This window comes from Leucoraja erinacea, chromosome 26 (assembly GCF_028641065.1).
Source record: "Leucoraja erinacea ecotype New England chromosome 26, Leri_hhj_1, whole genome shotgun sequence".
In the NCBI taxonomy this organism is placed as follows: Eukaryota; Metazoa; Chordata; class Chondrichthyes; order Rajiformes; family Rajidae; genus Leucoraja; species Leucoraja erinaceus.
The window spans coordinates 31,769,126-31,797,125 of record NC_073402.1 but is presented as its reverse complement, the minus strand read 5'-3'; the positions used below and the strand labels follow the sequence as shown (position 1 = coordinate 31,797,125).

The 28,000-nt window shown below is 49.2% G+C and overlaps 2 protein-coding genes across 6 annotated transcripts in view; one reads left to right on the top strand and one right to left on the bottom strand.

Moving 5' to 3' along the window:
* The window catches only part of LOC129709942 (tyrosine-protein kinase fyna), a 98,952-nt gene extending 89,186 nt beyond the window's left edge, over positions 1 to 9,766 (top strand). For 3 of the 5 annotated variants that reach the window (XM_055656644.1, XM_055656645.1, XM_055656646.1), the window contains 4 exons: positions 1,412 to 1,488; positions 2,810 to 2,963; positions 7,797 to 7,928; positions 8,862 to 9,762. In XM_055656644.1, coding sequence (XP_055512619.1) covers positions 1,412 to 1,488; positions 2,810 to 2,963; positions 7,797 to 7,928; positions 8,862 to 9,070 — 572 coding nt within the window. In that variant the 3' untranslated portion in view covers positions 9,071 to 9,762. Of the gene's footprint in view, positions 1 to 1,411; positions 1,489 to 2,809; positions 2,964 to 7,796; positions 7,929 to 8,861 lie in introns of all 5 variants that reach the window. The other 2 variants (XM_055656643.1, XM_055656642.1) reach the window with 2 other exon arrangements.
* Positions 9,767 to 19,127: 9,361 nt separating this feature from the next.
* LOC129709592 (probable G-protein coupled receptor 139) lies at positions 19,128 to 23,114 on the bottom strand. Its single transcript, XM_055656040.1, has 2 exons — positions 22,943 to 23,114; positions 19,128 to 20,995 (listed from the first exon to the last, which is right to left on the bottom strand). Exons 1-2 carry the CDS (start codon positions 23,019 to 23,021, stop codon positions 19,998 to 20,000), a joined length of 1,077 nt encoding a protein of 358 aa, XP_055512015.1. The 5' UTR covers positions 23,022 to 23,114; the 3' UTR covers positions 19,128 to 19,997.
* Between the last annotated feature and the right edge of the window lie 4,886 nt (positions 23,115 to 28,000).

The following is a 28,000-nucleotide window of genomic DNA, read 5'->3' as shown; positions in this document are numbered from 1 at the left end:
TGTTGGGGGGTTGAGGGGAGACCTGATAGAAGTGAACAGAATTGTAGACAGTCTCGAGGGTGGTGGGTGCCTGGAACGTGTTGCTGGGGGTGGAGGTGGTACAAGCAGATACGATCGTGGGGTTTAAGAGGCTTTTATCCAGGCGCATGGATATGCAGGGAATGGTGGGATATGGATCATGTGCCACAGGCAGGGCAGATTAACTTGGCAACATGTTTGGCACAGACACTGTGGGCTGAAGGGCCTGTTTGTGTGCTGTCTGTCCGGTTCTCTGTTCTATGAGCAGTGGCGGCCAGTTGCTATGCATCAGTTTACAGCGCAGAGCAAGGGGGATGTGGAAGGTTCCAAGTGAGCAATGTATTAAACCCGCTCAGATGGCAATCAGAGCAATAAAGGCATCATCAGCAGAGGAACAAACAGAACGGCAATGAGGCCCCACTTGTGAATCCCATCTGCTGCAGGTTTATGACAGCCAGTGACATTCATCTCTATGTGAGCACAGCATTCACAAACACTACACGCTGCAAACTCAGCTCATCCTCTCCAAAAGCAAATACTCCATCAGACTTGTAAAGAGAAAATGAGATTCACACTCAATAACACAGAATAATACAGCACGGAAACAGGCCCTTCGGCCCAACTCATCCATGCCGACCCACATGCCCCATCCATGCTTGCCCACATTTGGCCCATATTCCTTTAAATCATTCCTATCCATGTATGTGTATAAATGTCTTTTAAATGTTGGAATGGTCCCAGCCTCGACTACTTCCTCTGGCAGCTCAGCTCGTTCCACACACCCACCACCCTCAGTTTAGGGGAAAAGCTGCCCCTCAGTTTAGTTTCCTAGGTTACAGTTGCAGCACAGAAACAGGCCCTTCGGCCCACCGAGTCCGTGCCGACCAGCGATCCCCGCACACTCACACGATCCTACACACACTGGGGACAAATTTACAATTTTACACCAAGCCAATTAACCTACAAACCTGTACGTCTTTGGAGTGTGGGAGGAAATCGAAGATCTCGGAGAAAACCCACGCAGGTCACGGGGAGAACGTGCAAACTCCGTACAGACAGAGCCCCTAGTCAGGATCATATCCGGGTCTAAGAAAATTTCAATGAGAAATCAAATGCAGAGAAGATTTAAGACGGATGAGGGCCTGAGCTTAAGGGAGCTGGAGACTGATTAATGTCATCTTAGCGGGACAGGCAGCATCCCTGGAGAGAAGGAATGGGTGACGTTTCGGATCCAGACCCTTTCTTCAGACTGAGTGAAACGTCACCCATTCCTTCCCTCCAGAGATGCTGCCTGACCCACTGAGTTACTCCAGCATTTTGTGTCTATCTTCGGTGTAAATCAGCACCTGCAGTTCCTGCCTGCCTGTAATAACTCGTCTTATTTCCTTTTCAGGAAGTTTGCTTGATTTTCTCAAAGATGGAGACGGGCGGATCCTGAAGCTGCCGCAGTTGGTAGACATGTCCGCACAGGTACCGGACCCAGTGCCTACTGACCACCGCCCACTGCCCACTGACCACTGCCCACTGACCACTGACCACTGCCCATCCCCCCACTGCCCACTGACCACTGACCACCCCCCCCCCGCCCACTGCCCACCCCCCACTGCCCACCTGCCCATCCCCCCCACTGGCCCACTGCCCATCCCCCCCCTGCCCACTGCCCCCCCCCCCCCCCCACTGCCCACCCCCCCCCCCCCCCACTGCCACTTGACCTTAAAGCTTTGCCCTGTATTATTTGTTTCTTCCATCCTGGGGTAATAAGGTTGTGACTGTCTACCTTATCGACGCCTGTCGATGTTATAAACATCCGCCGGGTCTCCTCGTAACCTCCGGCATTCCCGAGAAAACATTGAATCAATGAATGATAATTTGTTATCACGTGAGATGTCACAGTGAGGTTCTTTGCCTTGCGTTCCATACACAAGGTATGCAAAGAGTCGTTATGTAAGGGGCAGCGACAAGGCTACAGTGTTCAATGGAATCCAAGTGTGAAATGATCATAGAAACATAGACAATAGGTGCAGGAGGAGGCCATTCGCCCCTTCGAACCAACACCGCCATGATCATGGCTGATCCTCCACAATCAGTAACCCATTCCTGCTTTCTCCCCATATCCCTTGATTCCGTTAGCACTAACAGCTAAATCTGACTCTCCCTTGAAAACATCCAGTGAATTGGCCACCACTGCCTTCTGTGGCAGAGAATTCCACAGATTCACAACTCTCTGGGTGAAAAAGTTTTTCTTCATCTCAGTCCTCAGAGTTGATGTGGACAAGCTTTTTCCTTTGAGAATAGGGAAGATTCAAACAAGAGGACATGACTTCAGAATTAAGGGACGGAAGTTTAGGGGTAACATGAGGGGGAACTTCTTTACTCAGAGAGTGGTAGCGGTGTGGAATGAGCTTCCAGTGGAATTGGTGGAGGCAGGTTCATTGGTATCATTTAAAAATAAATTGGATAGGCATATGGATGAGAAGGGAATGGAGGGTTATGGTATGAGTGCAGGCAGGTGGGACTAAGGGGAAAAAAAGTTATTCGGCACGGACTTGTAGGGCCGAGATGGCCTGTTTCCGTGCTGTAATTGTTATATGGTTAAATGACTGACCCCTTATTCTTCAACTGTGACCCCTGGTTCTGGACCCCCCCAACATGGGGAACATTTTTCCTGCATCTAGCGTGTCCAATCACCTTAAGGATATTCTCTGCTTCTACAAGATCCCCTCTCATCGATTCCCAGGGGTGAATGAGCAGCCGACAGTCCATGTTATAGTTCTCTCTTCCTTGCCTGTAGATTGCTGCGGGTATGGCTTACATCGAACGAATGAATTACATCCATCGAGATCTCAGAGCTGCCAACATCCTGGTTGGAGAAAACCTTGTGTGCAAGATAGCGGATTTTGGACTGGCACGGTTAATCGAAGACAATGAATACACAGCCCGGCAAGGTAGGACTTCCTCTCGGCATGGTGTGCCAGTTAGTGTCTGGGCAACGCAACCAACACATCGGCAGCGAGTCTGGTCCATGCTATTAGACTATTATCTAAATGGTGGCCGATTGGGAAAAGGGGGAGATGCAGCGAGACCTGGGTGTCATGGTACACCAGTCATTGAAAGTAGGCATGCAGGTGCAGCAGGCAGTGAAGAAAGCGAATGGTATGTTAGCTTTCATAGCAAAAGGATTTGAGTATAGGAGCAGGGAGGTTCTACTGCAGTTGTACATGGTCTTGGTGAGACCACACCTGGAGTATTGCGTACAGTTTTGGTCTCCAAATCTGAGGAAGGACATTATTGCCATAGAGGGAGTGCAGAGAAGGTTCACCAGACTGATTCCTGGCATGTCAGGACTGTCTTATGAAGAAAGACTGGATAGACTTGGTTTATACTCTCTAGAATTTAGGAGATTGAGAGGGGATCTTATAGAAACTTACAAAATTCTTAAGGGGTTGGACAGGCTAGATGCAGGAACATTGCTCCCGATGTTGGGGAAGTCCAGGACAAGGAGTCACAGCTTAAGGATAAGGGGGAAATCCTTTAAAACCGAGATGCGAAGAACTTTTTTCACACAGAGAGTGATGAATCTCTGGAACTCTCTGCCACAGAGGGTAGTTGAGGCCAGTTCATTGGCTATATTTAAGAGGGAGTTAGATGTGGCCCTTGTGGCTAAAGGGATCAGGGGGTATGGAGAGAAGGCAGGTACGGGATACTGAGTTGGATGATCAGCCATGATCATATTGAATGGCGGTGCAGGCTCGAAGGGCCGAATGGCCTCTACTCCTGCACCTAATTTCTATGCCATGCTGGGGGACTGGGTTCAGCCTCCACCCTCCGCTCTCTCCACTGGAAATGGTGCAGAGCTACGAGGATGTTGCCAGCACCCGGGGCCCTTAGTTACAGGGAGGGAGAGGTTGGGCAGGCGAGGACTCTATACCTTGGAGCATAGGAGGATGAGGGGCGATCTTATAGAGGTGTATAAAATCATGAAGGGGATAGATAGGCTGAATGGACAGTGGCTTCTACCCAGGTTGGGGAATCAAGGACCACAGGACGTAGGTTTAAGGTAAGAGGGGAAAGATTTATTAGGAATCTTTAGCCAGAGGGCGGTGAATCTGTGGAGCTCATTGCCACAGACGGCTGTGGAGGCCACAAGTCAGTGGATATTTGTAAGGCAGAGGTAGATAGATTCTTGATTAGTGCAGGTGTCAGGGGTTATGGGGAGAAGGCAGGAGAATGGGGTTGGGAGGGAGAGATAGATCAGCCATGATTGAATGGTGGAGTAGACTTGATGGGCCGAATGGCCTAATTCTGCTACAATCACTTATGACCTTATGACCATAGGTGCTGCTGCACCCGCTGAGTTTCTCCAGCTTTTTTGCGTACCTTCGATTCTCCAGCATCTGCAGTTCCTTTTTAAACATCCCTTATGACCTAATTTGATGGGCACCATTTTTACGCAGGGGGTGATGGGTGAATGGAATGAGCTGTCAGAGGAATATTATCATCATGTGTGTCGAGGTACGGTGAAAGGCTTTGTCTTGCATGCTATAGAAACATAGAAACATAGAAATTAGGTACAGGAGTAGAGGCCATTCGGCCCTTCGAGCCTGCACCGCCATTCAATATGATCATGGCTGATCATCCAACTCAGTATCCCGTACCTGCCTTCTCTCCATACCCTCTGATCCCCTTAGCCACAAGGGCCACATCTAACTCCCTTTTAAATATAGCCAATGAACTGTGGCCTCAACTACCCTCTGTGGCAGAGAGTTCCACAGATTCACCACTCTCTGTGTGAAAAAAGTTCTTCTCATCTCGGTTTTAAAGGATTTCCCCCTTATCCTTAAGCTGTGACCTCTTGTCCTGGACTTCCCCAACATCGGGAACAATCTTCCTGCATCTAGCCTGTCCAACCCCTTAAGAATTTTGTACGTTTCTATAAGATCCCCTCTCAATCTTCATAAATTCTAGAGAGTATAAACCAAGTATATCCAGTCTTTCTTCATAAGACAGTCCTGACATCCCAGGAATCATTCTGGCTATCCAATAAGATCAGATAATGATGTACGTGAATATAGTCATCAAACTCAAGGACCATAAATAGAGCAAAGTGAAATCTACAAAGTGCAGTGAGGCAGGAACATGGTTGGGAAATGTTTGGAGGAATATGGGCAAATGCTGAAGGGCCTGGTTCTGGATGGGCTGAAGGGCCTGGTTCCATGCTGGATGACTCCGAGTCACACTCCAGTGTAACAAAGTCAGAAATAATAACAGAACATGCCGGAACATCTCGGCAGCTTGGGTCGGCACGGTGGTGCAGCGGTAGAGTTGCTGTCTAATGCCCCTGTTCGACTTAGGAAACCTGAACGGAAACCTCTGGAGACTTTGCGCCCCACCCAAGGTTTCCGTGCGGTTCCCGGAGGTTGCAGGTGGTTGCCGGAGGTTGCAGGTAGTGGAAGCTGGTAGGGAGACTGACAAAAACCTCCGGGAACCGCACGGAAACCTTGGGTGGGGCGCAAAGTCTCCAGAGATTTCCGTTCAGGTTTCCTAAGTGGGACAGGGGCATTACAGCACCAGAGACCTGGGTTTGATCCTGACCACGGGTGCTGTCTGTATGGAGTTTGCACGTTCTCCCCGTGACAGTGTGGGTTTTCTCCGGGCGCTCCGGTTTCCTCCCACGCTCCAAAGACGTACAAGTTTGTAGGTTAATTGACTTTGGTTTAAATTATAAATTGTCCCTAGTGTGTGTGTAGGATAGTGTTAGTGTGCGGGGATCGCTGGTCGGTGTGGACTCTGAAGGGCCTGTTTCTGCGCTGTATCTCCAAACTAAACTAAAAGGTAGACAAAAGTGCTGGAGAAACTCAGCGGGAGAGGCAGCATCTATGGAGCGAAGGAATATTCCACAGATGCTGCTGCACCCGCTGAGTTCCTCCAGCATTTTTGTCTACCTTCAATTTTTCCAGCATCTGCACTTCCTTCTTAAAGTAGACTGAAATTCACTTCAAGCAAAGGAGTGTGAAGATGGGTCTCGACCTGAAATGTCACCTATTCCTTTTCTCCAGAGATGCTGTCTGATCCGCTGAGTTACTCCAGCTTTTTGAGTCTGTCTTCAAGCTAAGGAAGTCGTTGATCAGAGGTCAGAACCTCTGGAGAGTATTTTTCACTGCACTTTTGTGAAGTAAAAAATACTAGTGAAGAAAGTACTTTTTTTTAAAACTTGGTTTATAGCAGAAGTAATGTTCTGACGTTCAGATTCTGCCCCTGAGTGTGAGACAGATTTGATTCTATCCCACTCACCTCGTGTCTAATGAGCTGGTGAATTATTCACTTAATTGCCTTTCCAGTCTGTTCCTCAAACAGAATAACATTTGGTGAGGCGATTATTGGTACATAGCACGCAAACTATTTCATGCCACAGTAGCGATAACAGCTCGCTCTCCTGAAGTTGATGTCAGACTTCATAAATTCATGATCATAAGCAATAAGAGCAGAATTGGGCCATTCGGCCCATCAACACCATTCTATCTCGCCCTCCTGACCCATTCTCCTGCCTTCTCCCCGTAACCCCTGACACCCGTAAAGGGAACATCCCAGATCTTGTGACCCTCAATCATTCGCCCAAACCTGTATAGAGTTTCTTCAGTGTGACAGAATTGAAGAGCCCAATACCACGTCCAATCTTCACCTATCAACGTGTAGTGTCTTGTGTGTCTGGGTTGGTTTAGTTTAGTTTATTGTCATGTGTACCGAGGTACAGTGAAAAGCTTATCGTTGCGTGCTAACCAGGATGTCAGGACTGTCTTATGAAGAAAGACTGGATAGACTTGGTTTATACTCTCTAGAATTTAGAAGATTGAGAGGGGATCTTATAGAAACGTACAAAATTCTTAAGGGGTTGGACAGGCTAGATGCAGGAAGATTGTTCCCGATGTTAGGGAAGTCCCGGACAAGGGGTCACAGCTTAAGGATAAGGGGGAAATCCTTTAAAACTGAGATGAGAAGAACTTTTTTCACACAGAGAGGGGTGAATCTCTGGAACTCTCTGCCACAGAGGGTAGTTGAGGCCACAGTTCATTGGCTATATTTAAGAGGGAGTTAGATGTGGCCCTTGTGGCTAAAGGGGATCAGGGGGTATGGAGAGAAGGCAGGTACGGGATACTGAGTTGGATGATCAGACATGATCATATTGAATGGCGGTGCAGGCTCGAAGGGCCGAATGGCCTACTCCTGCACCTAATTTCTATGTTTCTATGTTAACCAGTCGGCAGATAGACTATACATGATTACACTCGAGCTGTCCACTGTGTACAGATACAGGATAATGGGAATAACGTTTAGTCAAAGAGAAAGTCCAGTAAAGTCCGATTAAAGATAGTCCGAGGGTCTCCAATGAGGTAGATGGGAGGTCAGGACCGCTCTCTAGTTGGTGAGAGGATGGTTCAGTTGCCTGATAACAGCCGGGAAGAAACTGCCCCTGAATCTGGAGGTGTGTGTGTTTGTTTACACACTTCTGTACCTCTTGCCCGAAGGGAGAGGGGAGAAGAGGGAGTGGCCGGGGTGAGACTGGTCCTTGATGATGCTGCTGGCCTTGCCGAGGCAGCGTGAGGTGTAGATGGAGTCAATGGAAGGGAGGTTGGTTTGTGTGATGGTCTGGGCTGCGTCCACAAGCCAAGAACCTTCAGCTTGTTTGGAGACATTACTGGTCTTTACTTGGAGATGGTTCTGGTCATCTCTGGAATGAGTTGGTCAGCAAGGCCAAATGATCGCCCTTGTTTATATTACAGGGGCTAAGTTTCCAATAAAGTGGACGGCACCAGAGGCTGCCCTGTACGGGAAGTTTACAATCAAGTCTGACGTGTGGTCATTTGGAATCCTCCTGACTGAGCTGGTGACCAAAGGAAGGGTCCCGTACCCAGGTAAGGTCCACACTGCTCATCAACAGCTATGTTGCCACAGGTAAACACTGCTCACCTGCAGGTATGGAGCCACAGGTAAACACTGCTCACCTGCAGGTATGGAGCCACAGGTAAACACTGCTCACCTGCAGGTATGGAGCCACAGGTAAACACTGCTCACCTGCAGGTATGGAGCCACAGGTAAACACTGCTCACCTGCAGGTATGGAGCCACAGGTAAACACTGCTCACCTGCAGGTATGGAGCCACAGGTAAACACTGCTCACCTGCAGGTATGGAGCCACAGGTAAACACTGCTCACCTGCAGGTATGGAACCACAGGTAAACACTGCCCCAGCACCTGGAACACATGGTGTTATCACACACATATGATGTTATACCCACACATATGACATTATCACACATTATGTTATCTCACACACATGTTAAGACACGTGAATGAATGAATGATGAATGAATAAGTTTATCGGCCAAGTGTTCACATACAAGGAATTTGTCTTGGTGCTCCGCCCGCAAGGGACAACATGACATACAGTGACAGCTAGGAATGACACAAACATTAAACATTAATAAACATGATATATACACACGGGATGTTATCACACACACATGTTATACTACACATGTTATACGCACACATATGATATAACACATGTTATCATGCACACACATGATATTAAACCTGCACATATGATGTTATCACACACAGTCCACACTCCGCTGCTCTAGCTGCAGCGTGGCTATTTAACCATGGTGTCGTGACGATGTAGCAGGTAGTGCTGCTGCCTCTCATTGCCAGTGATCTGCCCTCAATCCTGAGCCAAACACAGATCACTGCCATTGTACACATTATTAGCCCTCACTACCCTTTACCCGACCACAAGCCCCAGGGGGTTTTATTGACATATTGTGTGGTATTATTTCTCACCGCCAGGAATGAACAACCGTGAGGTTCTGGAGCAGGTGGAGCGAGGGTATCGCATGCCTTGTCCAAACGCTTGTCCTGCATCTCTTCACGAACTCATGATCCAGTGCTGGAAGAAAGACCCAGAGGAGCGGCACACCTTCGAGTACCTGCAGTCCTTCCTGGAGGACTACTTCACGGCGACAGAACCCCAGTACCAACCCGGGGAGAACTTGTAGCTGCCGGGCCGGTTAGAACATTCCTTCACCACCGTTGCGTTATATTTCCAACCATGAGATCAAGGAGTTGGGAAGGGCAGCTTTCATGGGAACTGTGGCCCAAAACTTGAAGGAACTCATTGAGATTTAGATCATCTTGCACAGCAGGAGACTGGCCAATCTCCCCAACACAGTATTGTACCTTGACGGCAAGTGGACAACATTGCACAATGGGTGCATGGGGTGGAGAGATATTTGGGGGTCACTGCAATTTCCTGATGCTACTGAGCAGTATTGGAGTCCAGACGCTGAGATTAACATCTTCTGTGTCTGGATGAAGAACAGGGACGATGCTGCCTTGCTCCCGGCCTGTCCCTGTTGCTTGGGACATTGGGACCAGCCACAATGTACCATAACAGAGCGTTGACTGGCCTACAATGCTTGTTTAACGATGTTGCAAAGGACCGTACTAAAATGGATCTTTTCTTTCAACTTAATATTTCACTCAGCTTTTGTATTTCAGTTGCCATATTCCAGACATATTTTATTCTCTTCTTTGTACAATTTTGTAGGCCCTTGGACAAAGAGACGCCTTTAAAACTGCTAATATTGGGGGGTTTACACGCACACACACATGTACACACACGCACGTACACACACACACACACACACGTACGCACACACGTATGCACACACACGTACACACACACATGCACACGCACGCGCACACACACACACACACACACGTACACACACATGCACACACGTACACACACACACACACACGTACGCACACACACACACATACGCGCACACACACACATATGTACACACACACACACACACACGTACACACACACACACGTACACACACACGTACACACACACACGTACACACACACACAGCACACACACGTACACACATGCACACACACACACACACACACATATGCACACACACACACTACACACACACACGTACACACACACACACACACACACACACACGTACACACACACACACACACACACACACACACACACACACACACACACACACACACACACACACACACACACACACACACACACACACACACACACACGTACACACACGTACACACATGTACACACACACACACACGTACACACACACACACAGTGATGTGAAGCCAGCAAACAAGTGCGGTGTAATCACTGTTTCTCGACTGTGAATGCAGTTTGTTCCAAACCCGTTCTTTGCCAGGTCGAACCATGACAATGGAGCGGGGCCGAGAGAATGATTTACAGGATCAAATACAGGATCCGGTCAGTCCGCAGTGTTGGTGTCACTACATGTGAAGTGCGGACAGGGACTCAGTCTGGGAGGAAATCACGAAGAGATTGGTGATCCGGTCCATCTGTGCCAGAGTGAGGATCAGAGTGAAGATCAGACTGAACATTGCGATGATTCGGAGGCATCGACCACTTTTAAACGCTGGGTTTGGTTGGTCAGCTCATCCCCACCCAAGGAGAAGTTGAGGACATGATCTCCATGGAGACGAGGCTTCATGTTTAGTCTCGGATGAGACCAGGCTCTTCATCATTGAGACCGCACTGGTATCATTGCAGCTCCCCTTGGCTTTCCACAGATTGACCGTAACACCCAAGGGTGCGTGAGGAAGCGTGGCGGTCGGCTGGCACCGGTCAACGTGTCCAGACTGAGGCGCTGTTGTGTCCCGCGATTCTTCACTGGCGAAGACCACACCCGCCCGGGATACCGACGAAGCTTCAAGCACCAACTGGGAGAGCAGAAAGGAACTGCATTTTGTTTTGTTTAACAGAAGTATTAATTTAGCTTTATTTAAGTGTTTTGTTTAGCTGCCTAACTAGATCTCGATTGCCAATCTGATCATTATTTTTTTCATTGTTATTTGTGCAAATTACTGAAGATTAAATTTTCTCTCGCTCTGAACTGTGTATTATTTCTTTGCATGTCTCCAACTGGAAGGTTGTTTTAGTGGGGGTTTCTGTTGCACATTAAGTAGCACAATTTGTAGTTTGATGTGTTCACAATTGACAATAAACTAAAGTGGAATTAAGGTTAATTTTGTGGTCAGCCTCGGCACCCAGACTCCAGCTAAACGTGACGTGTAGGAAGTTCTCCAGAATGGACAGGAAGGGTTTAGTGGGATATGGGCCAAATGCATGCAGGTGGGACTAGCATAGATGGGGCATCTTGGTCACCATGGACTAGTTGTGCAGAAGGGCCTGGTTCCCTGCTGTGTGACTGTGTGAGTGTTGGCCTGACCTTGGATGGGTCTCACAAAGGACAGCTAGGAGCAGGACGGGTGGGCTACTTGGGAGAGAGTGGCCCAGTGTCACGTGTGGAGGCCAGAACAACGTTCATGGCTGGAAATCAGGGGTCACGCTGGTTGGGAGCCCAAGCCTACAGCTGTCCGCAGGTGAGTGTGTCCCAGACTGGGGCAACCCCAGCGCAGGTGGGGGGCGAGCTGAGTGGTGGATACCAGTTACTCCAACGGTCAACGGGTTACAAATGGACCATCAGGTCGGGAGAGCCGGCCCCTGGCGGGGACTGGGATTAAGGTACGTTCAATTATTGAATGTCTTTTGTCTAGAGTTTTCAATTATTTATTCATCCACTTTATTTTTCATTTTCTAAAGCAAATGTTTTTTTCTTATTTCAATTATTTACAACTCTTAGTATCTGAAAATATGTGAAAAATAAAAATGTTAAATATGAGACTCTGGATTGGGTCAACAGAGGATAGATAGGATGGGCTAGTATTGGGTCTATGGATGGGCTGATGGGTCAGTGCTGGGTCTACAGGTGGAAGGGTGGGCTAGTGTTGGGTCCAGGGAGGGAAGGATGGGGTCAGTATTGGATCTACAGATGGAAGGATAGGTTAGAATGTACCTTAATTGGTTCTTCAAAGAATGGAAGCATGGGACAGTATTGGGTCAACCAAGGGATTGGTCAGTGTTGGGTCTAGAGTGAAGGGATTGGGATTGGTCAGTATTGGGTCTATAGTAGAAGGGTTGGTCAGTATTGGGTCTACAGTGGAGGGATTGGGATTGGTCAGTATTGGGTCTAGAGTGAAGGGATTGGGATTGGTCAGTATTGGGTCTAGAGTGAAGGGATTGGGATTGGTCAGTATTGGGTCTAGAGTGAAGGGATTGGTCAGTATTGTGTCTAGAGTGAAGGGATTGGTCAGTGTTGGGTCTAGAGTGAAGGGATTGGTCAGTATTGGGTCTATAGTGAAGGGAAGGGATTGGTCAGTATTGGGTCTAGAGTGAAGGGATTGGGATTGGTCAGTATTGGGTCTAGAGTGAAGGGATTGGTCAGTATTGGGTCTAGAGTGAAGGGGTTGGTCAGTATTGGGTCTACAGTATTGGGGGTCAGTAGTATTGGGTCTAGAGTGAAGGGATTGGTCAGTATTGGGTCTAGAGTGAAGGGATTGGTCAGTATTGGGTCTAGAGTGAAGGGATTGGTCAGTATTGGGTCTAGAGTGGAGGGATTGGTCAGTATTGGGTCTACAGAGACTGGGGTTTCATAGTAAAGAGGTTGTTCTAGTTCCCGTGTTGTATAAGAATATAATCAGGCTCAAGAAGACCACACAGAGCTATGATCTTCTACGGACCGTGACTTTGGTTGCACCACGGATTTCATTTTTGCATCATTATAGTTACCTAGTATTATGGTTCTTAATTGATCATATTTTGATTGTAATGTATTTATTATCTGTGTCTTAATGCGTTTATGGACCTGCTATGCTTCATGGGCAAGGATTTCGTTGTTGGCCTTTAGTTTAGTTTGGAGATACACCTTGGAAACAGGCCCTTCGGCCCATCGAGTCCACACTGACCAGCGATCCCCGCATATTAACATTTTCCTACACACACCTGGGGCATTTAGACCGAGCCAATTTACCTACAAACGTCTTTGTAGTGTGGGAGGAAACTGGAGATCTCGGGGAAAGCCCACGCTGGGCACGAGGAGAACGTACAAACTCCGTACAGACAGCACCCGTAGTCGGGATCGAACCCGGGTCTGTGTTGCTGCAAAGCGCTGTAAGGCAACAACTCTACCGCTGTGCCACCATGCTCGGCCTTTGGTGTTGTCAATGTATATGGCAATTAAACACTCTTGGCTGTTACTAGCAGGTAATCAGTTTCCTGTTTTACCAGTTGAATGTTTTGGAAGGCTAAGAGTTAACGGGGGAGAGAGAGAGATGAATATATCTGTGTAATTGCTGCAATGCAGATTTACATGCATGGTGTGCGTTGGATCACTGCCACTCTGATTTGCATCAAGCTAAATTCATTAAACCAACATTTGAAGATCAGTTTAGCTGGGAACATTTTAATGAAACTGTTGCCCATTCACCGAACATCAGAGTGCCAGGAACAGCCTCTCAGCTGATACTGGTCCGATGATTAAGATGCTGCCTTAAACCCTTGATTAGGTTTGAATGAAACTAAATTCATTATCAATAGATTGAGAGATGATTAGGCTGAAATGAATCTTAGAATTTCAGACCGCTCATGAACAGAATATCATTTGGAGGCAGTAATTAACTCAATTGTCAGTTTCATGGAAAAAAAAAATTGTTTCTGTATTTTAATTTTGATTTTAAAAGTTCACTTTACAGCGCAGGGCGGCACGGTGGCGCAGCGGGTAGAGCTGCTGCCTCACAGCGCCAGATACCTGGGTTCGATCCTGACTACGGGCGCTGTCTGTACGGAGTTTGTACATTCTATCCGTGACCCGCGTGGGTTTTCTCCGGGTGCTCCGGTTTCCTCCCGCACTCCAAAGGCTAATTGGCTTCGCTGACAATGTAAATATTCCCTAGTGTGTGTAGGATAGTGTTGGTGTGCGGGGATCGCTGGTCGGCACGGACTCGGTGGGCCGAAGGGCCTGTGTCTCGAAACTAAACTCCGGAATAAATCCTTGATTTCGCTGAACCTTAAATTATTCGCTGTCGTGGTTTGAGTTAGCAAATGCAGGCCTTTATTTTTGCATATTTCTGTGAGAATAAAGCAATCAACAGCGATTTATTATTAAATGGTTTAGAGTCTTTGAGTCATAGAGTCATGGAACAGCTTTATCAATAACACAGTTACATTGCTATCTTTAGACTCTCCCATTTGTATACATTTATTTGCCTATGTACCAGTTTAATTCATCCACAGTCCACACATTGTTAACTAGTATTTTTATTTCATTTGTATTTTTATTCTGTATTTTTATTTTTATTTCTACTATCTTGCACTATGACCAGACGCTAAACTGTATTTCGTTGTACAGGTACTCGTATTTGTGCAATGACAATATAGTTGAATTGAATTGAATTGAATACAGCATTAAAACAGGCCCTTCAGCCCATCTGATCAAGAAGCCCTATCTCCACTAGTGTCACCTAGCTGTGTTTGGCCCATATCCCTCTAAACCTTTCCCACCCAGGTATTTGTCCCGAAGTTGTTTAAATGTACCTCCTCTGGCAGCTTGTTCCATACACCCGCCACCCTCTGTGTGAAATCAAATTCCCCGCAGGCTCTATAAAAATCTTTCCCCTCTCACCTTCAACCTATGTCCTCTGGTTCTTGATTCCCTTACTCTGGGGAAGAAATATACTGCACATTCACCCGATCTATTCCCCTCCAGATCTGATACGCCTCTATAAGATCACCCCTCAGCCTCCTGCCCTCCAAACAGTAGTCCGAGCCTCTCCCTGTAGCTCAGACCCTCGAGTCCTGGCAACATCCTCGTTAATCTTATTTGTACCCTTTCCAGTTTGACAGCTTCTTTCCTGTAACACGGTGTCCAGAACTGAACACAGTCTGAAGAAGGGATTCGGCCCGAAACGTTGCCTATTTCCTTCGCTGCTGCACCCGCTGAGTTTCTCCAGCATTTTTGTCAACCTTCGATTTTCCAGCATCTGCAGTTCCTTCTTAATCACTGAACACAAGATGTCATGTATCTCTAGTCTACAATGTATGCCTCGGCAAGGCCAGCAGCATAATCAAGGACCATAGAAACATAGAAATTAGGGGCAGGAGTAGGCCATTCAGCCCTTCGAGCCTGCACCGCCTTTCAATATGATCATGGCTGATCATCCAACTCAGTATCCCGTACCTGCCTTCTCTCCATACCCCCTGATCCCCTTAGCCACAAGGGCCACATCTAACTCCCTCTTAAATATAGCCAATGAACTGGTCTCGACTACCCTCTGTGGCAGAGAGTTCCAGAGATTCACCACTCGCTGTGTGAAAAAAGTTCTCCTCATCTCGGTTTTTAAAGGATTTCCCCCTTATCCTTAAGCTGTGACCCCTTGTTCTGGACTTCCCCAACATCGGAGCAATCTTCCTGCATCTAGCCTGTCCAACCCCTTAAGAATTTTGTAAGTTTCTATAAGATCCCCTCTCAATCTCCTAAATTCTAGAGAGTATAAACCAAGTCTATCCAGTCTTTCTTCATAAGACAGTCCTGACATCCCAGGAATCAGTCTGGTGAACCTTCTCTGCACTCCCTCTATGGCAATAATGTCCTTCCTCAGATTTGGAGACCAAAACTGTACGCAATACTCCAGGTGTGGTTTCACCAAGACCCTGTACAACTGCAGTAGAACCTCCCTGCTCCTATACTCAAATCCTTTTGCTATGAAAGCTAACATACCATTCACTTTCTTCACTGCCTGCTGCACCTGCATGCCTACCTTCAATGACTGACTGGTGTACCATGACCAGTTGCACCCTGGCTACTCCCTCTTCTCCCCTCTCCCATCAGGAAAATGGTGTGGATGTGAAAACACAAACTTCAACCAGATTCAGGGACAGTTTCTTCCCAGCTGTTATCAGGCAACTGAACCATCCTCTCATCAACCAGAGACCTCCCATCATTGACTCTAGGACTATCTTTAATTGGACTTTACATGCCTCTAAACGTTATTCCCTTTATCATGTATCTGTACACTGTGGACGTCTCGATTGTAATCATGTATTGTCTTTCCGCTGACTGGTTAGCGCGCAGCAGAAGCTTTTCACTGTACCTCGGTACACGTGACTATAAACTAAACTGAACTCAAATTCAATGTAAGGTAGACAAAAATGCTGGAGGAATTTTGTTGTCTCTGTAATGCATTTTGTTGTCTCTGTACTGTACACTGACAATGACAATTAAAATTGAATCTGAATCTGAGGAACTCAGCGGGTGCAGCAGCATCTATGGAGCGAAGGAAATGGGCAACATTTCAGGAACGAAACCCTTCAGGAAGGAAATAGGTAACGTTTCGGGCCGAAACCCTTTGGGTTTCGTCCCGAAACGTTGCCTATTTCCTTCGCTCCATAGATGCTGCTGCACCTGCTGAGTTTCTCCAGCACTCTGTGAAACGTCACCTATCCATGTTCTCCACAGATGCTGCCTGACCCGCTGAGTTACTCCAGCACTCTGTGAAACGTCACCTATCCCTGTTCTCCACAGATGCTGCCTGACCCGCTGAGTTACTCCAGCACTCTGTGAAACGTCACCTATCCATGTTCTCCACAGATGTTGCCTGACCCGCTGAGTTCCTCCAGCATTTTTGTCGACCTTCGATTTTTCCAGCATCTGCAGTTCTTTGTCAAAACTGCGTGATATTGATTTTTATCTACAGACTTCTAACCATTCCAACTTTAGGTCGTTTTGAGTTTTGAATCAAAAGATTTCATGCAGCGAAAAGCTGAAAGATAAATTTCAATGCACTGGTCATTCTGTGAAAAGTTACCACTTAATCAGCTCGATAAAGCTGATGTTACATAGAAACATAGAAAATAGCTGCAGGAGGAGGCCATTCGGCCCTTCAAGCCAGCACTGCCATTGTGATCATGGCTGATCGTCCCCTATCAAATTTTTTCACACAGAGAGTGGTGAATCTCTGGAACTCTCTGCCACAGAGGGTAGTCGAGGCCAGTTCATTGGCTATATTTAAGAGGGAGTTAGATGTGGCCCTTGTGGCTAAGGGGATCAGGGGGTATGGAGAGAAGGCAGGTACGGGATACTGAGTTGGATGATCAGCCGTGATCATATTGAATGGCGGTGCAGGCTGGAAGGGCCGAATGGCCTACTCCTGCACCTAATTTCTATGTTTCTATGTTTCTAATAACCCGTGCCTGCCTTCTCCCCACATCCCTTGACTCCACTAGCCCCTAGAGCTCTATCTAACTCTCTCTTAAATCCATCCAGTGACTTGGCCTCCACTGCCCTCTGTGGCAGGGAAATTCCATAAATTCACAACTCTCTGGGTGAAAAAGTATTTTCTCACCTCAGTCTTAAATGACCTCCCCTTTATTCCTGCAAAGGGTCTGCCCACAGTTTTGTAAATGGGAGGTGCTGGTGTCCTTGTGTGTTGGGGGGGGGAGAGAGACGGGTGGGTGAGATGAGGTGTCTTGCCGCCTTCGAAGCTGCGAAAGGATTTGCTCAGGTGTCCCGCTAGTAATGCACTCCTAATCCCTTCAACTTGACATTTCTCTGGAGATAAGCTTTCAGCCTGAATGAAATTGCTGTATATTTTGACAACTGGACTGCGAGGCAGGAAGTCACCGCGCCGGGCCCAGAGCTAAAGGCCTTTTACAAAATCCAGTCGGTTATTTTTAGCATTCGATGAGCTTCCTCCTGAACCACTTGTCATTCTGCAAGAAGTTGACCTTGGAGTCAGCCATCTCTCACCCCTGACACCTCACATTGCCCCAGCAATCCTTCACGTTCCTGCCTCCACACAGCTCGCAGTTATCTTGTAGAGAACATTCCGGATTACCCGTGGAAATCTGAGCCCCCTGGCAGGTAAACTGTGGAAACAAAGAACTGCAGATGCTGGTTTATACCAAAGTGCTGGAGTAACTCATCTTGGTCGGCACGGACAAGTTGGGCCGAAGGGCCTGTTGCCATGCTGTACACCTTGGGTAATCCTTTCATAAGTGGCATCTTCCCCCAAACGATGATAGTTGACGATCAACGTTTGTTGGAGATACGAGGAGATGCAGATGCTGGAATTTTGAGCAAAGTGCCGGAAAATCTCAGCGAGTTAGGCAGCATCTGTGGAAGGAAATGGGGAGGTGACATTTCAGGTTGAGATCCTTCTTCAGACAGAGGGTCGGGGGAGAGGGGGCAGGGGGGGAGAAACTGCAAAAAAGCCACCTCTTTCACCGAATCCACACTGTGATGTCACTTATGAAAGATTACGCAAGGTTTTGGAGCCACGGAAACAGGCCCCTTGTACATTCTCCCCGTGACCTGCGTTGGTTTTCTCCGAGATCTTCCATTTCCTCCCCACACTCCACAAATGTGTAGGTTAAGTGGCTTGGTATAAATGTCAAAAATGTGTCCCTGTTGTGCGAGTGTGCGGGGATCGCTGGTCGGCACAGACTCGTTGGGCCGAAGGGCCTGTTTCCACGCTGTATCTCTAAACTAAACTAAATTTGTCAGGGAAAATCTCTTCAAAAAAAAAAAGCTGTGCCTCTCTCTGAGGTGTAATGGTCTGAGCTGGTGCATCTAACGTCTGGCAGTGTGCAACATGATCGCAGATAATAAATCTTATCACAGGCAACACTTTAATAAAATCTCTGGCAGAGCGAAGATTAGTTGTAGCCTGACAAGCAAATGGCACCTGGGATTGGTTATAAATCCCACTCCCTAGCTTCAGTCTGGCCGTTCCTTCACTGGGCTGTCAGTGGTGACCCTGCAGTTACACTGCAGCCACTGGTATCAGTAAACTGTAGAGTCCCAGCAACAACTAGAGTGGTCCTCACCCACTGCCAGGAACTGCAGATGCTGGTTTAAACAAATATCTCTCATTTCCCTTATTCCTAACCAGTCTGAGGAAGGGTCTCGACCCGAAACGTTACCCATTCCTTCTCTCCAGAGATGCTGCCTGTCCGGCTGAGCTACTCCAGCACTTTGTGTCTATCTTTAGTTTAGTTTACTGTGTAGGAAGGAACTGCAGGTGCTGATTCACACCAAAGAAAGGCACAATATGCTGGAGTAACTCAGCAGGACGGGCAGAATCTCTGGTCGAGAAGCAATGGGTGATGTTTCTGAACAAGGGTCTCGACCCAAAATGATTTGATCCTGACCAAGGGTGCTGTCTGGGCGGAGTTTGCATGTTCTCCCTGTGACCACGTGGGTTTCCTCCGGGTGCTCCGGTTTCCTCCCACATCCCAAAGACTTGCAGGTTTGTAGGTTCAAGATTCAAGATTACATTTAATTGTCATTTGGACCCCTTGAGGTCCAAACGAAATGCCGTTTCTGCAGCCATACATTACAAACAAATAGACCCAAGACACAACATAATTTACATAAACATCCATCACATTGCTGTGATGGAAGGCCAAAAAAACATCTCTCCACTGCACTCCCCCACTCCCCGATGTCAGAGTCAAAGTCAAAGCCCCCGGCTGGCGATGGCGATTGTCCCGCGGCCATTAAAGCCACGGCGGGTGGTGCGAGGTCGCACACCGGGTCTAGGTGTTAAAGCCCCCGGCGTGCGCTCGCAGAGTCCCGCGGCCATTCCAAGCCGCGCGGGGCGGTGATGTAAGGCCCCGCTCCAGGGGCTCTTCGACCCCGCAACTCGGGCGGGAGGAGTCGCCGTTGCGAGAGCCCTGAAAAGCGGTCTCCCTCCAGGGACCCGCGGGCTCCCGGTGCCGCCGTCCACCAGACCCGCAGTTGCAGCCTCCGAATCTCCGGAGGTCGGGCCGCAGCAGCAGCAGCAGCAGCAGCGCTCCACCACCGCTCCACCCGCTCCGGACTCGGCCAGCTCCGCGACGGTGACGGTGAGTCGTCGGCACCAGAGTCACGGGTTAATCGCCCCTCTGTGAGTTGTGTAGGGAGTGGATGTGAATGTGGGATATCGTGGAACTCGTGTGAATGGGCCATCGCTGGGCGGTCTGGACTCGGTGGGCCGGTGGTGAACTGGCCTCAGTTCTTCTGCGGCTGAAGTGGGGTTTGGGTCTTGAGTTGGGTTAGACGGTACACGGTCTTCAGGGTGTTGATGGGCAGAGTGGCCACACGGACAGGGGGCTTCCTCCTGCAGTTGGTGAAGGTGAGGATGGTCCAACACTCTTGGCGGAAGGCAGACGAGGCTGAGCAGAAGAGCCAGAAGTTGATGGCTGAGTTGAACCACTGTAGCATGAAGAGAATGTCAGGGACCACGCTGCTCACCACACTGTAGTCAAAATAATTCAGCCTGTCTAAGCTGCTGGGGAGGCACTCGGAGACAAACCTGGGCAAACCCAGGGCCACGGCAGCAAAGGAGACCACCAGCATGATGTGGGCGGACCTCCTGATTCTGATCCTGGTGGTCTTGAAGGCAGCGTTGTCAGATTCTGAATGGATCTTGGTTCCCTTGTGGAGCCTGTAGGCTATCAGGGTGCTGAACACCAGGATTAGGAGGTAGGGAATGCCACCAGATATAACCGTGTGTAGCCAGATTGTAGCCGGGTTCCGTGTGCGATTGAAGGGACCACATTCCCTGCGCTGGTCGCTGCTGAAGTTCCTCGAAACCCAAACAGTGGCAGCCAGGGAGTGCCTGGCAAATACATTCATCATGAAGGCCAGGGCTGTCAAGGCAAGGGAGAGGATGACAGTCAGTACAAGTGCCCACAGAGTGTTCCTGGGCTTGGCCACCTGAAGCTGCAGTCTCTTGTTAAACAGCACCAGGTATCTCTCGATGGTGAAGGCAGTGGTGATCCACACAGAGAGGAGAATGGTGGCGTACTCCAGCACAATAGATGCACACCACCAGCGGGTGTAGACCCAGCTGCTGTCCGGAGCCTGCCACAGCTTGGTCAGGTTGAGGATGCCAGCCCACACCAGGCAGAGGGTGTCAGACACAGCCAGAGCCACCAGGTAGATGGTGGTGGTCTTGGATAGACCGCATGCTCGGCAACAGATGATGTAGATCGCAAACAGGTTCCCTGCAAACACACGTCAACAAGTTAGTGTCACCCAGAGAATATTGGCATCAAAACTCAAGTGTCACGAGGCAAGCGAGTTCAATTTGGCAATGGGGGCACGGTGGCGCAGTGGGTAGAGCAACTGCCTCCCAGCTTCAGGGACCCAGGTTCGATCCTGACCTCGGGTGCTGTCTGTGTGGAGTTTGCATGTTCTCTCTGTGACTGTGTGGGTTTCTCCAGGTGCTCCAGTTTCCTCTCACGCCCCAAAGATGCGGGTTTGCAGGTTAATTAACTTCTGTAAAATACTCCCTAGTGTGTAGGGAGTGGATGAGGAAGTGGGATAGCATGGAACTAGTGTGAATGGTGGTCGGCACTGACTCAATGGAGTCTAGATAGAGAGAGATAGAGCTCTAGGGGCTAGTGGAGTCAAGGGATATGGGGAGAAGGCAGGCACGGGTTATTGATTGGAGACGATCAGCCATGATCACAATGAATGGCGGTGCAGGCTCGAAGGGCTGAATAGAAACAGAGAAATTAGGTGCAGGAGTAGAGGCCATTCGGCCCTTCGAGCCTGCACTGCCATTCAATATGATCATGGCTGATCATCCAACTCAGTATCCCGTACCTGCCTTCTCTCCATACCCTCTGATCCCCTTAGCCACAAGGGCCGCATCTAACTCCCTCTTAAATATAGCCAATGAACTGTGGCCTCGACTACCCTCTGTGGCAGAGAGTTCCAGAGATTCACCACTCTCTGTGTGAAAAAAGTTCTCCTCATCTCGGTTTTAAAGGATTTCCCCCTTATCCTTAAACTGTGACCCCTTGTCCTGGACTCCCCCTACATCGGGAACAATCTTCCTGCATCTAGCCTGTCCAACCCCTTAAGAATTTTGTAAGTTTCTATAAGATACTCCCTCAATCTTCTAAATTCTAGCGAGTACAATCCGAGTCTATCCAGTCTTCATTCATATGAAAGTCCTGCCATTGCAGGAATCAGTCTGGTGACCTTCTCTGCACTCCCTCTATGGCAATAATGTCCTTCCTCAGATTTGGAGACCAAAAGATTTGGAGATTTGGAGACTCCTCCTGCACCTATTGTCTATTTTCTATCTTTCTATGTTTCAATGATGGGCCAAAGGGCCTGTTTCCATGCTGTATCTCATCCAATCTAATTGTGTACAAAATCATGAGGGGGGGGGGGAAGATTTAATAAGAACCTGAGGAGTAACTTTTTTACACAAAGGGTGGTGGGTGTATGGAACGTTTAAGAAACATTTAGACAAGTACATGGATAGGACAGGTCTAAAGGGATATGGGGCAAACGCAGGCAGGTGGGACTAGTGTAGCTGGGGCATGTTGGTCGGTGTGGGCAAGTTGGGCCGAAGGGCCTGTTTCCATACTGTATCACTTGATGACTCAATATAAAAACCAGCTGCTGAACATCAACTTGGCCCACATCTGCACGGGGATGCATGTGCCCCTCCAAGGCCCCCAACCATCCCCCCCCTGCCCCCCCCCCCCCCCCCCCGGGCCTGATGTTCTCAGAGACCTCCCCCTTGATCCCACATCTGCAATTTGGTTTCTGTGGTTTTTTTAATTTACAGATATTGAATTATTTATAAACATTTTGCTTTTCTCATCGTTTGCAGGTTTTGTTTTAAATAGTTTTGAGATGTTCCCGAGTTCAAGACAAGGTGTACACTGTTTTACAACGAGACCCGGGTTCTTTGAGAAGCCAGTGTACATATATATATTTTACAAGACCGTTTCATTTTTTTGATGTTCTTATTAGTGTTTGGTTTACGAGAATGATCCCAGGAATGAGTAGGTTAACATATGGTGAGCGTTTGTCGGCACCGATCTAGTGGAGTAAACATTTAAATCTGTCGCTCTGCAGTGCTCAACGCTATGAACTAAACAGGACAAAACCCAGCGTATATGGAACAAAAGGAATAAAGAATTTTGTACCTGGAATCCCGAGAGAACAGAGAGCTATGTAATACACCTTCTGTATTTCAATGAAAGGCTGCTTCCACGTATCAGTCATCTTCTAGAGGATTGGAATATTCTGATGTATCCCTCGACCGAGTTTGCCCCTAATGCTAGAGCAAGTGGCAGCGAGTCTCCAGCATCACAGAGATACGGTGCTGTTGCTGAATCATTGAGATCCAACCTGTAACGTTGACCGTTTAATGTTAGAAGAGGTCTCCCCTCCTCCCTCGATATCATTGGAGAATGGTGTTTGACATCGACTTACAGTGGAGGTGTAATTGACACCACAACAAACTCTGACACATCGAGTGCCTCATCCTCTGGGTAGGGTCACTACAAAATCAACACGGATACATGGTGTTCAGGTTGGTAAAGGAAGGACATTCTTTAATAAGGATAGACACAGAGTGCTGGAGTAACTCAGCGGGTCAGGCAGCATCTGTGGAGAACATGGATAGGTGACGTTTCACAAAGTGCTGGAGTAACTCAGCGGGTCAGGCAGCATCTGTGGAGAACATGGATAGGTGACGTTTCACAGAGTGCTGGAGTAACTCAGCGGGTGCAGCAGCATCTATGGAGCTAAGGAAATAGGCAACGTTTCGGGTCGAAACCCAGAAGGGTTTCGGCCCGAAACGTTGCCTATTTCCATGAGGATTTACGCCCAGAAACGTTGCCTATTTCCTTCGCTCCATAGATGCTGCTGCACCATAACTCAGCGGGTCAGGCAGCATCTGTGGAGAACATGGATAGGTGACGTTTCACAGAGTGCTGGAGTAACTCAGCGAGTCAGGCAGCATCTGTGGAGAACATGGATAGGTGACGTTTCACAGAGTGCTGGAGTAACTCAGCGGGTCAGGCAGCATCTGTGGAGAACATGGATGAAGGGTCTTGACCCATAAACATCGTCTGTCCACTCCCTCCGCAGATGCTGCCTGACCCGCTGAGTTCCTCCAGCACAGGTTCCAGCATCTGCAGTCCCTCATAACTCCACCAGGTGGTGGTGTTCCCATGCGCTGCTGCACTTGTCCTAGCGGTGCATGGTGCAGCTTTGTGCAGAGTTGCATGGGCCCCTGTGCAGCAGTGGTGGAGCAGATAGACACAGTGGTTGATGGAAGCTCTTCAAGTGAGTTGCAAGTGGCCGAGCGCGTGGTCTGGTGATAATTACTCAAGTTGTTCACTGTACCTCAGTACACGTGACACTAAACTCGGGGTGGGGCAGCGGGTAGAGTTGCTGCCTCACAGCGCCATAGACCCGGGTTCAATCCTGACTACGGGCGCTGTCTGTACGGAGTTTGCACGTTCTCCCCGTGACCTGCGTGGGTTTTCTCCGGGTGCTCCGGTTTCCTCCCACACTCCAAAGACGTGCAGGTTTGTAGGTTCATTGGCTTGGTAGAAGTGTAAATTGCCCCTAGTGTGTGTGTGTGTGTGTGTGTGTGTGTGTGTGTGTGTGTGTGTGTGTGTGTGTGGAGGGTAGTGTTAGCGTACGGGGATCGCTGGTCGGCACGGACTCGGTGGGCCGAAGGGCCTGCCTGTTTCCGCGCTGTATCTCTAAACTTATCTAAATCCTGTAGGATTCAGATTCAGATTCAGACTTTATTTGAAATGCAGTTAGCATCTCCCTAGAAAAGTGACATAGAATAATCAGCAATAAATAAATATATTTACATACATACAGTCATAGTAATGCAATTTTTTTTTCTGGTGGGAGGAGTGTCCGGGGGGGGGGGGATGGTGATTGGCAGTCACCGAGGTACGTTGTTTAGTAGAGTGACAGCCGCTGGAAAGAAGCTGTTCCTCGACCTGCTGGTTCGGCAACGGAGAGACCTGTAGCGCATCCCGGATGGTAGGAGGGTAAACAGTCCATGGTTGGGGTGAGAGCAGTCCCTGGCGATGCTGAGCGCCCTCCGCAGACAGCGCTTGCTTTGGACAGACTCAATGGAGGGGAGCGAGGAACCGGTGATGCAGTTGGTAAGGATGCTCTCGATGGTGCAGCGGTAGAAGTTCACCAGGATCTGAGGAGACAGATGGACCTTCTTCAGTCTCCTCAGGAAGAAGAGACGCTGATGAGCCTTCTTGACCAGAGTTGAGGTATTGTGGGTCCAAGAGAGGTCATCGGAGATGTTGACCCCCAGGAACCTGAAGCTAGAAACACGTTCCACCTCCGTCCCGTTAATGTGGATGGGGGTGTGCGTGCCGCCTCTGGACTTCCTGAGGTCTACAATGAGCTCCTTGGTCTTCTTGGAGTTAAGGGCCAGGTTGTTGTCAGCGCACCATGCTGCTAAGTGCTGGACCTCCTCCCTGTAGGCCAGCTCATCGTTGTTGCTGATGAGGCCAATCACCGTTGTATCATCATGGTGGGTGGGGGGGGGGGGGGGAGATAAGGGGAGGGGGGGGATAGGGGTGGATAGGGGGTGGGGGGTGGATAGGGGGGGGAGTGGGGGGGGGATGGGGGGGGGGGGTGAATCGGTGTAAACTGATTTTCAGTCACTTACCTGGATGTAGGTGTGTCTTTTCTCCGTGTCCCATCTACGCCCTCCACGTGGTCTGGCAACTGGATTGTCGCGGCCTTTCCAACCGGAGACCGTCCAGAGCTTCAGCAGCGGGCACAGCGCGGGATTACCACCGCGGAGCCTACGATCCTAGTCTTGGGGCTAACGGAACCAAGTGATACGGGGAGAAGAGCAGGAACGGGGAACTGATTGTGGATGATCAGCCATGGTCATATTGAATAGCGGTGCTGGCTGGAAGGGCCGAATGGCCTCTACTCCTGCACCTATTTCCACTCTTTCTATCTATGTTTCTATGTTAAAAGATTTCTTGTGGGTTTTTGCAGAGCACGGTTGTGAATATTGCAGGACAAGATGTGAGCAGATTGGAGGAACAGCATCTGATATTTACATCCCAGTGGTATCAACATTGACTGTTCTAACTTCAAGTGACCCTTGCTTTCCCTCTCTCTCCATCCCCTCCCCTTCCTAGTTCTCCCACCAATCTCATTGTCTCCGACTGGATTCTATCCCCTCCCTGACATCAGTCTGAAGAAGGGGGTCGTTGGTCGGCATGGACTCGGTGGGCCGAAGGGCCTGTTTTCGTGCTGTATCTCTAAACTAAACCTTGAATGTAAAATAAAAAGCTGTACCTTTGACAGCGAGACGCAAGATTACACGCAGACATATCCTGGTTTTGCTTTTGTCTGATCTTTGATCAACTGCTTTCATGGTGTGGAAACTGTACATTACTTCAAACATCTGACGACATCAATTAATGTGTGAAGTTTGTTCCTTCCTTCAAGGGTCATGCAGCAGTATGGTGCCTGAAAGCCCCCCCCCCCCCCCCCCCACTCACTCCCCCTCCCCCACTCCCCCTCTCTCACCCCCCCTCTCCCCCCCCCTCTCTCCTCCCCTCCTCTCTCCCCCCCTCTCTCCCTCTCCCCTCCCCTCTCCCCCTCTCCCCCTCTCCCCCCCCCCTCTCTCCCCCCCCTCTGCCCCCCCCCTCTCTCCCCCTCTCTCCCCCCTCTCTCCCCCTCTCTCTCTCTCTCTCTCCCCCCCCCCCTCTCTCTCTCTCTCTCTTCCCCTCTCCCTCCCCCTCTCCCCTCTCTCTCCCCCCTCTCCCCCCCTCTCCCCTCTCTCTCTCTCCCTCTCTCTCCCCTCTCCCCCTCTCTCCCCCCCTCTCCCTCCCCCCCTCCCCCCCTCTCCCTCTCTCCCCTCTCTCTCTCTCTCTCTCTCCCTCTCTCTCCCCCCCTCTCTCCCCCCCCCTCTCCCCCCTCTCTCCCCCCTCTCTCGCCCCCCTCTCTCTCCCCCCTCTCTCCTCCTCCCTCTCTCCCGCAGATCTTTGATGTATTCCAGTCTGTACATAGACACAGAGTGCTGGAGTAACTCAGCGGGCCAGGCATCAACTCTGGAGAGAAGGAATGGGTGACGTTTCTGGCCAAGACCCTTCCTCAGACTGATGTCAGGGGAGGGGGAGATACCTTGAGGCGATCTCTACAGTGGAGCAGTCGATATGTGTAGGAGGGAACTGCAGATGCTGGTGTAAACCGAAGATAGACACAAACAGCTGGAGTAACTCGGCTCCAGAGAATGAGATGCTGCCTGTCCCGCTGAGTTACTCCGGCATGTTGTGTCTATCTTGGGTTTAAACCAGCAGCTGCAGTTCCTTGCCTGCAGTGTGTGCTCTGTGTTGCAGTGTGCCTCTGCTCTGCAGGGTCCTGCGCGTGCCTGTGTTGCAGTGTGCCTCTGCTCTGCAGGGGTGTGAGGTGATGGGTGGGTGGATGCTGGCCTGACCTTGGCTGGAGTGTGAGTAATACCCACATGGAGGCGGTGAGGATACTGACAGGCAGGAGAGAGATGGCTGCAGACTCTGCCACGGTGAGTGATGTGGAGTCTGGGCTCCAGGTACCTCTGTCTCCAGACTCACTGCCTGTGTCTCCACCAACTGCATCTCTCACTACACAACCCACACAGCCACCAGCTGATGGATTCACATTTCCACTGACCCCATGATTAAACATCACAGACTGTACGCCTCCTTGTCACCGTCCCCTCAGTTAGCAATGCACCGTAATACAGCTCCTTAATCACCTTCCCCTTTGATCTGTCCTGTTCACACCTTACCCTTCCTTATCTCCCTCTCCCCCTGACTCTGTCTGAAGAAGGGTCTTGTACTAATCTACCCTCAGCTTCTCTGTGTGGGAAGGAACTGTAGATGCTGGTTTAAACCAAAGATTAAACATATAAGATTGTTAAGGGTTTGGACACGCTAGAGGCAGGAAACATGTTCCCGATGTTGGGGGAGTCCAGAACCAGGGGCCACACATAGTTTAAGAATAAGGAGAAAGCCATTTAGAACGGAGACGAGGAAACACTTTTTTCTCACAGAGAGTGGTGAGTCTGTGGAATTCTCTGCCTCAGAGGGCGGTGGAGGCCGGTTCTCTGGATACTTTCAAGAGAGAGCTAGATAGGGCTCTTAAAGATAGCGGAGTCGGGGGATATGGGGAGAAGGCAGGAACGGGATACTGATTGGGGATGATCAGCC

Coding starts and splice junctions, on each gene's coding strand:
- LOC129709592 (XM_055656040.1), bottom strand. CDS start 23,021: ATGACTGATACGTGGAAGCAGCCTTTCATTGAAATACAGAAGGTGTAT. Junction 20,996..22,942: donor CTGTTCTCTCGGGATTCCAG/GTACAAAATTCT, acceptor GTGTGTTTGCAG/GGAACCTGTTTGCGATCTAC.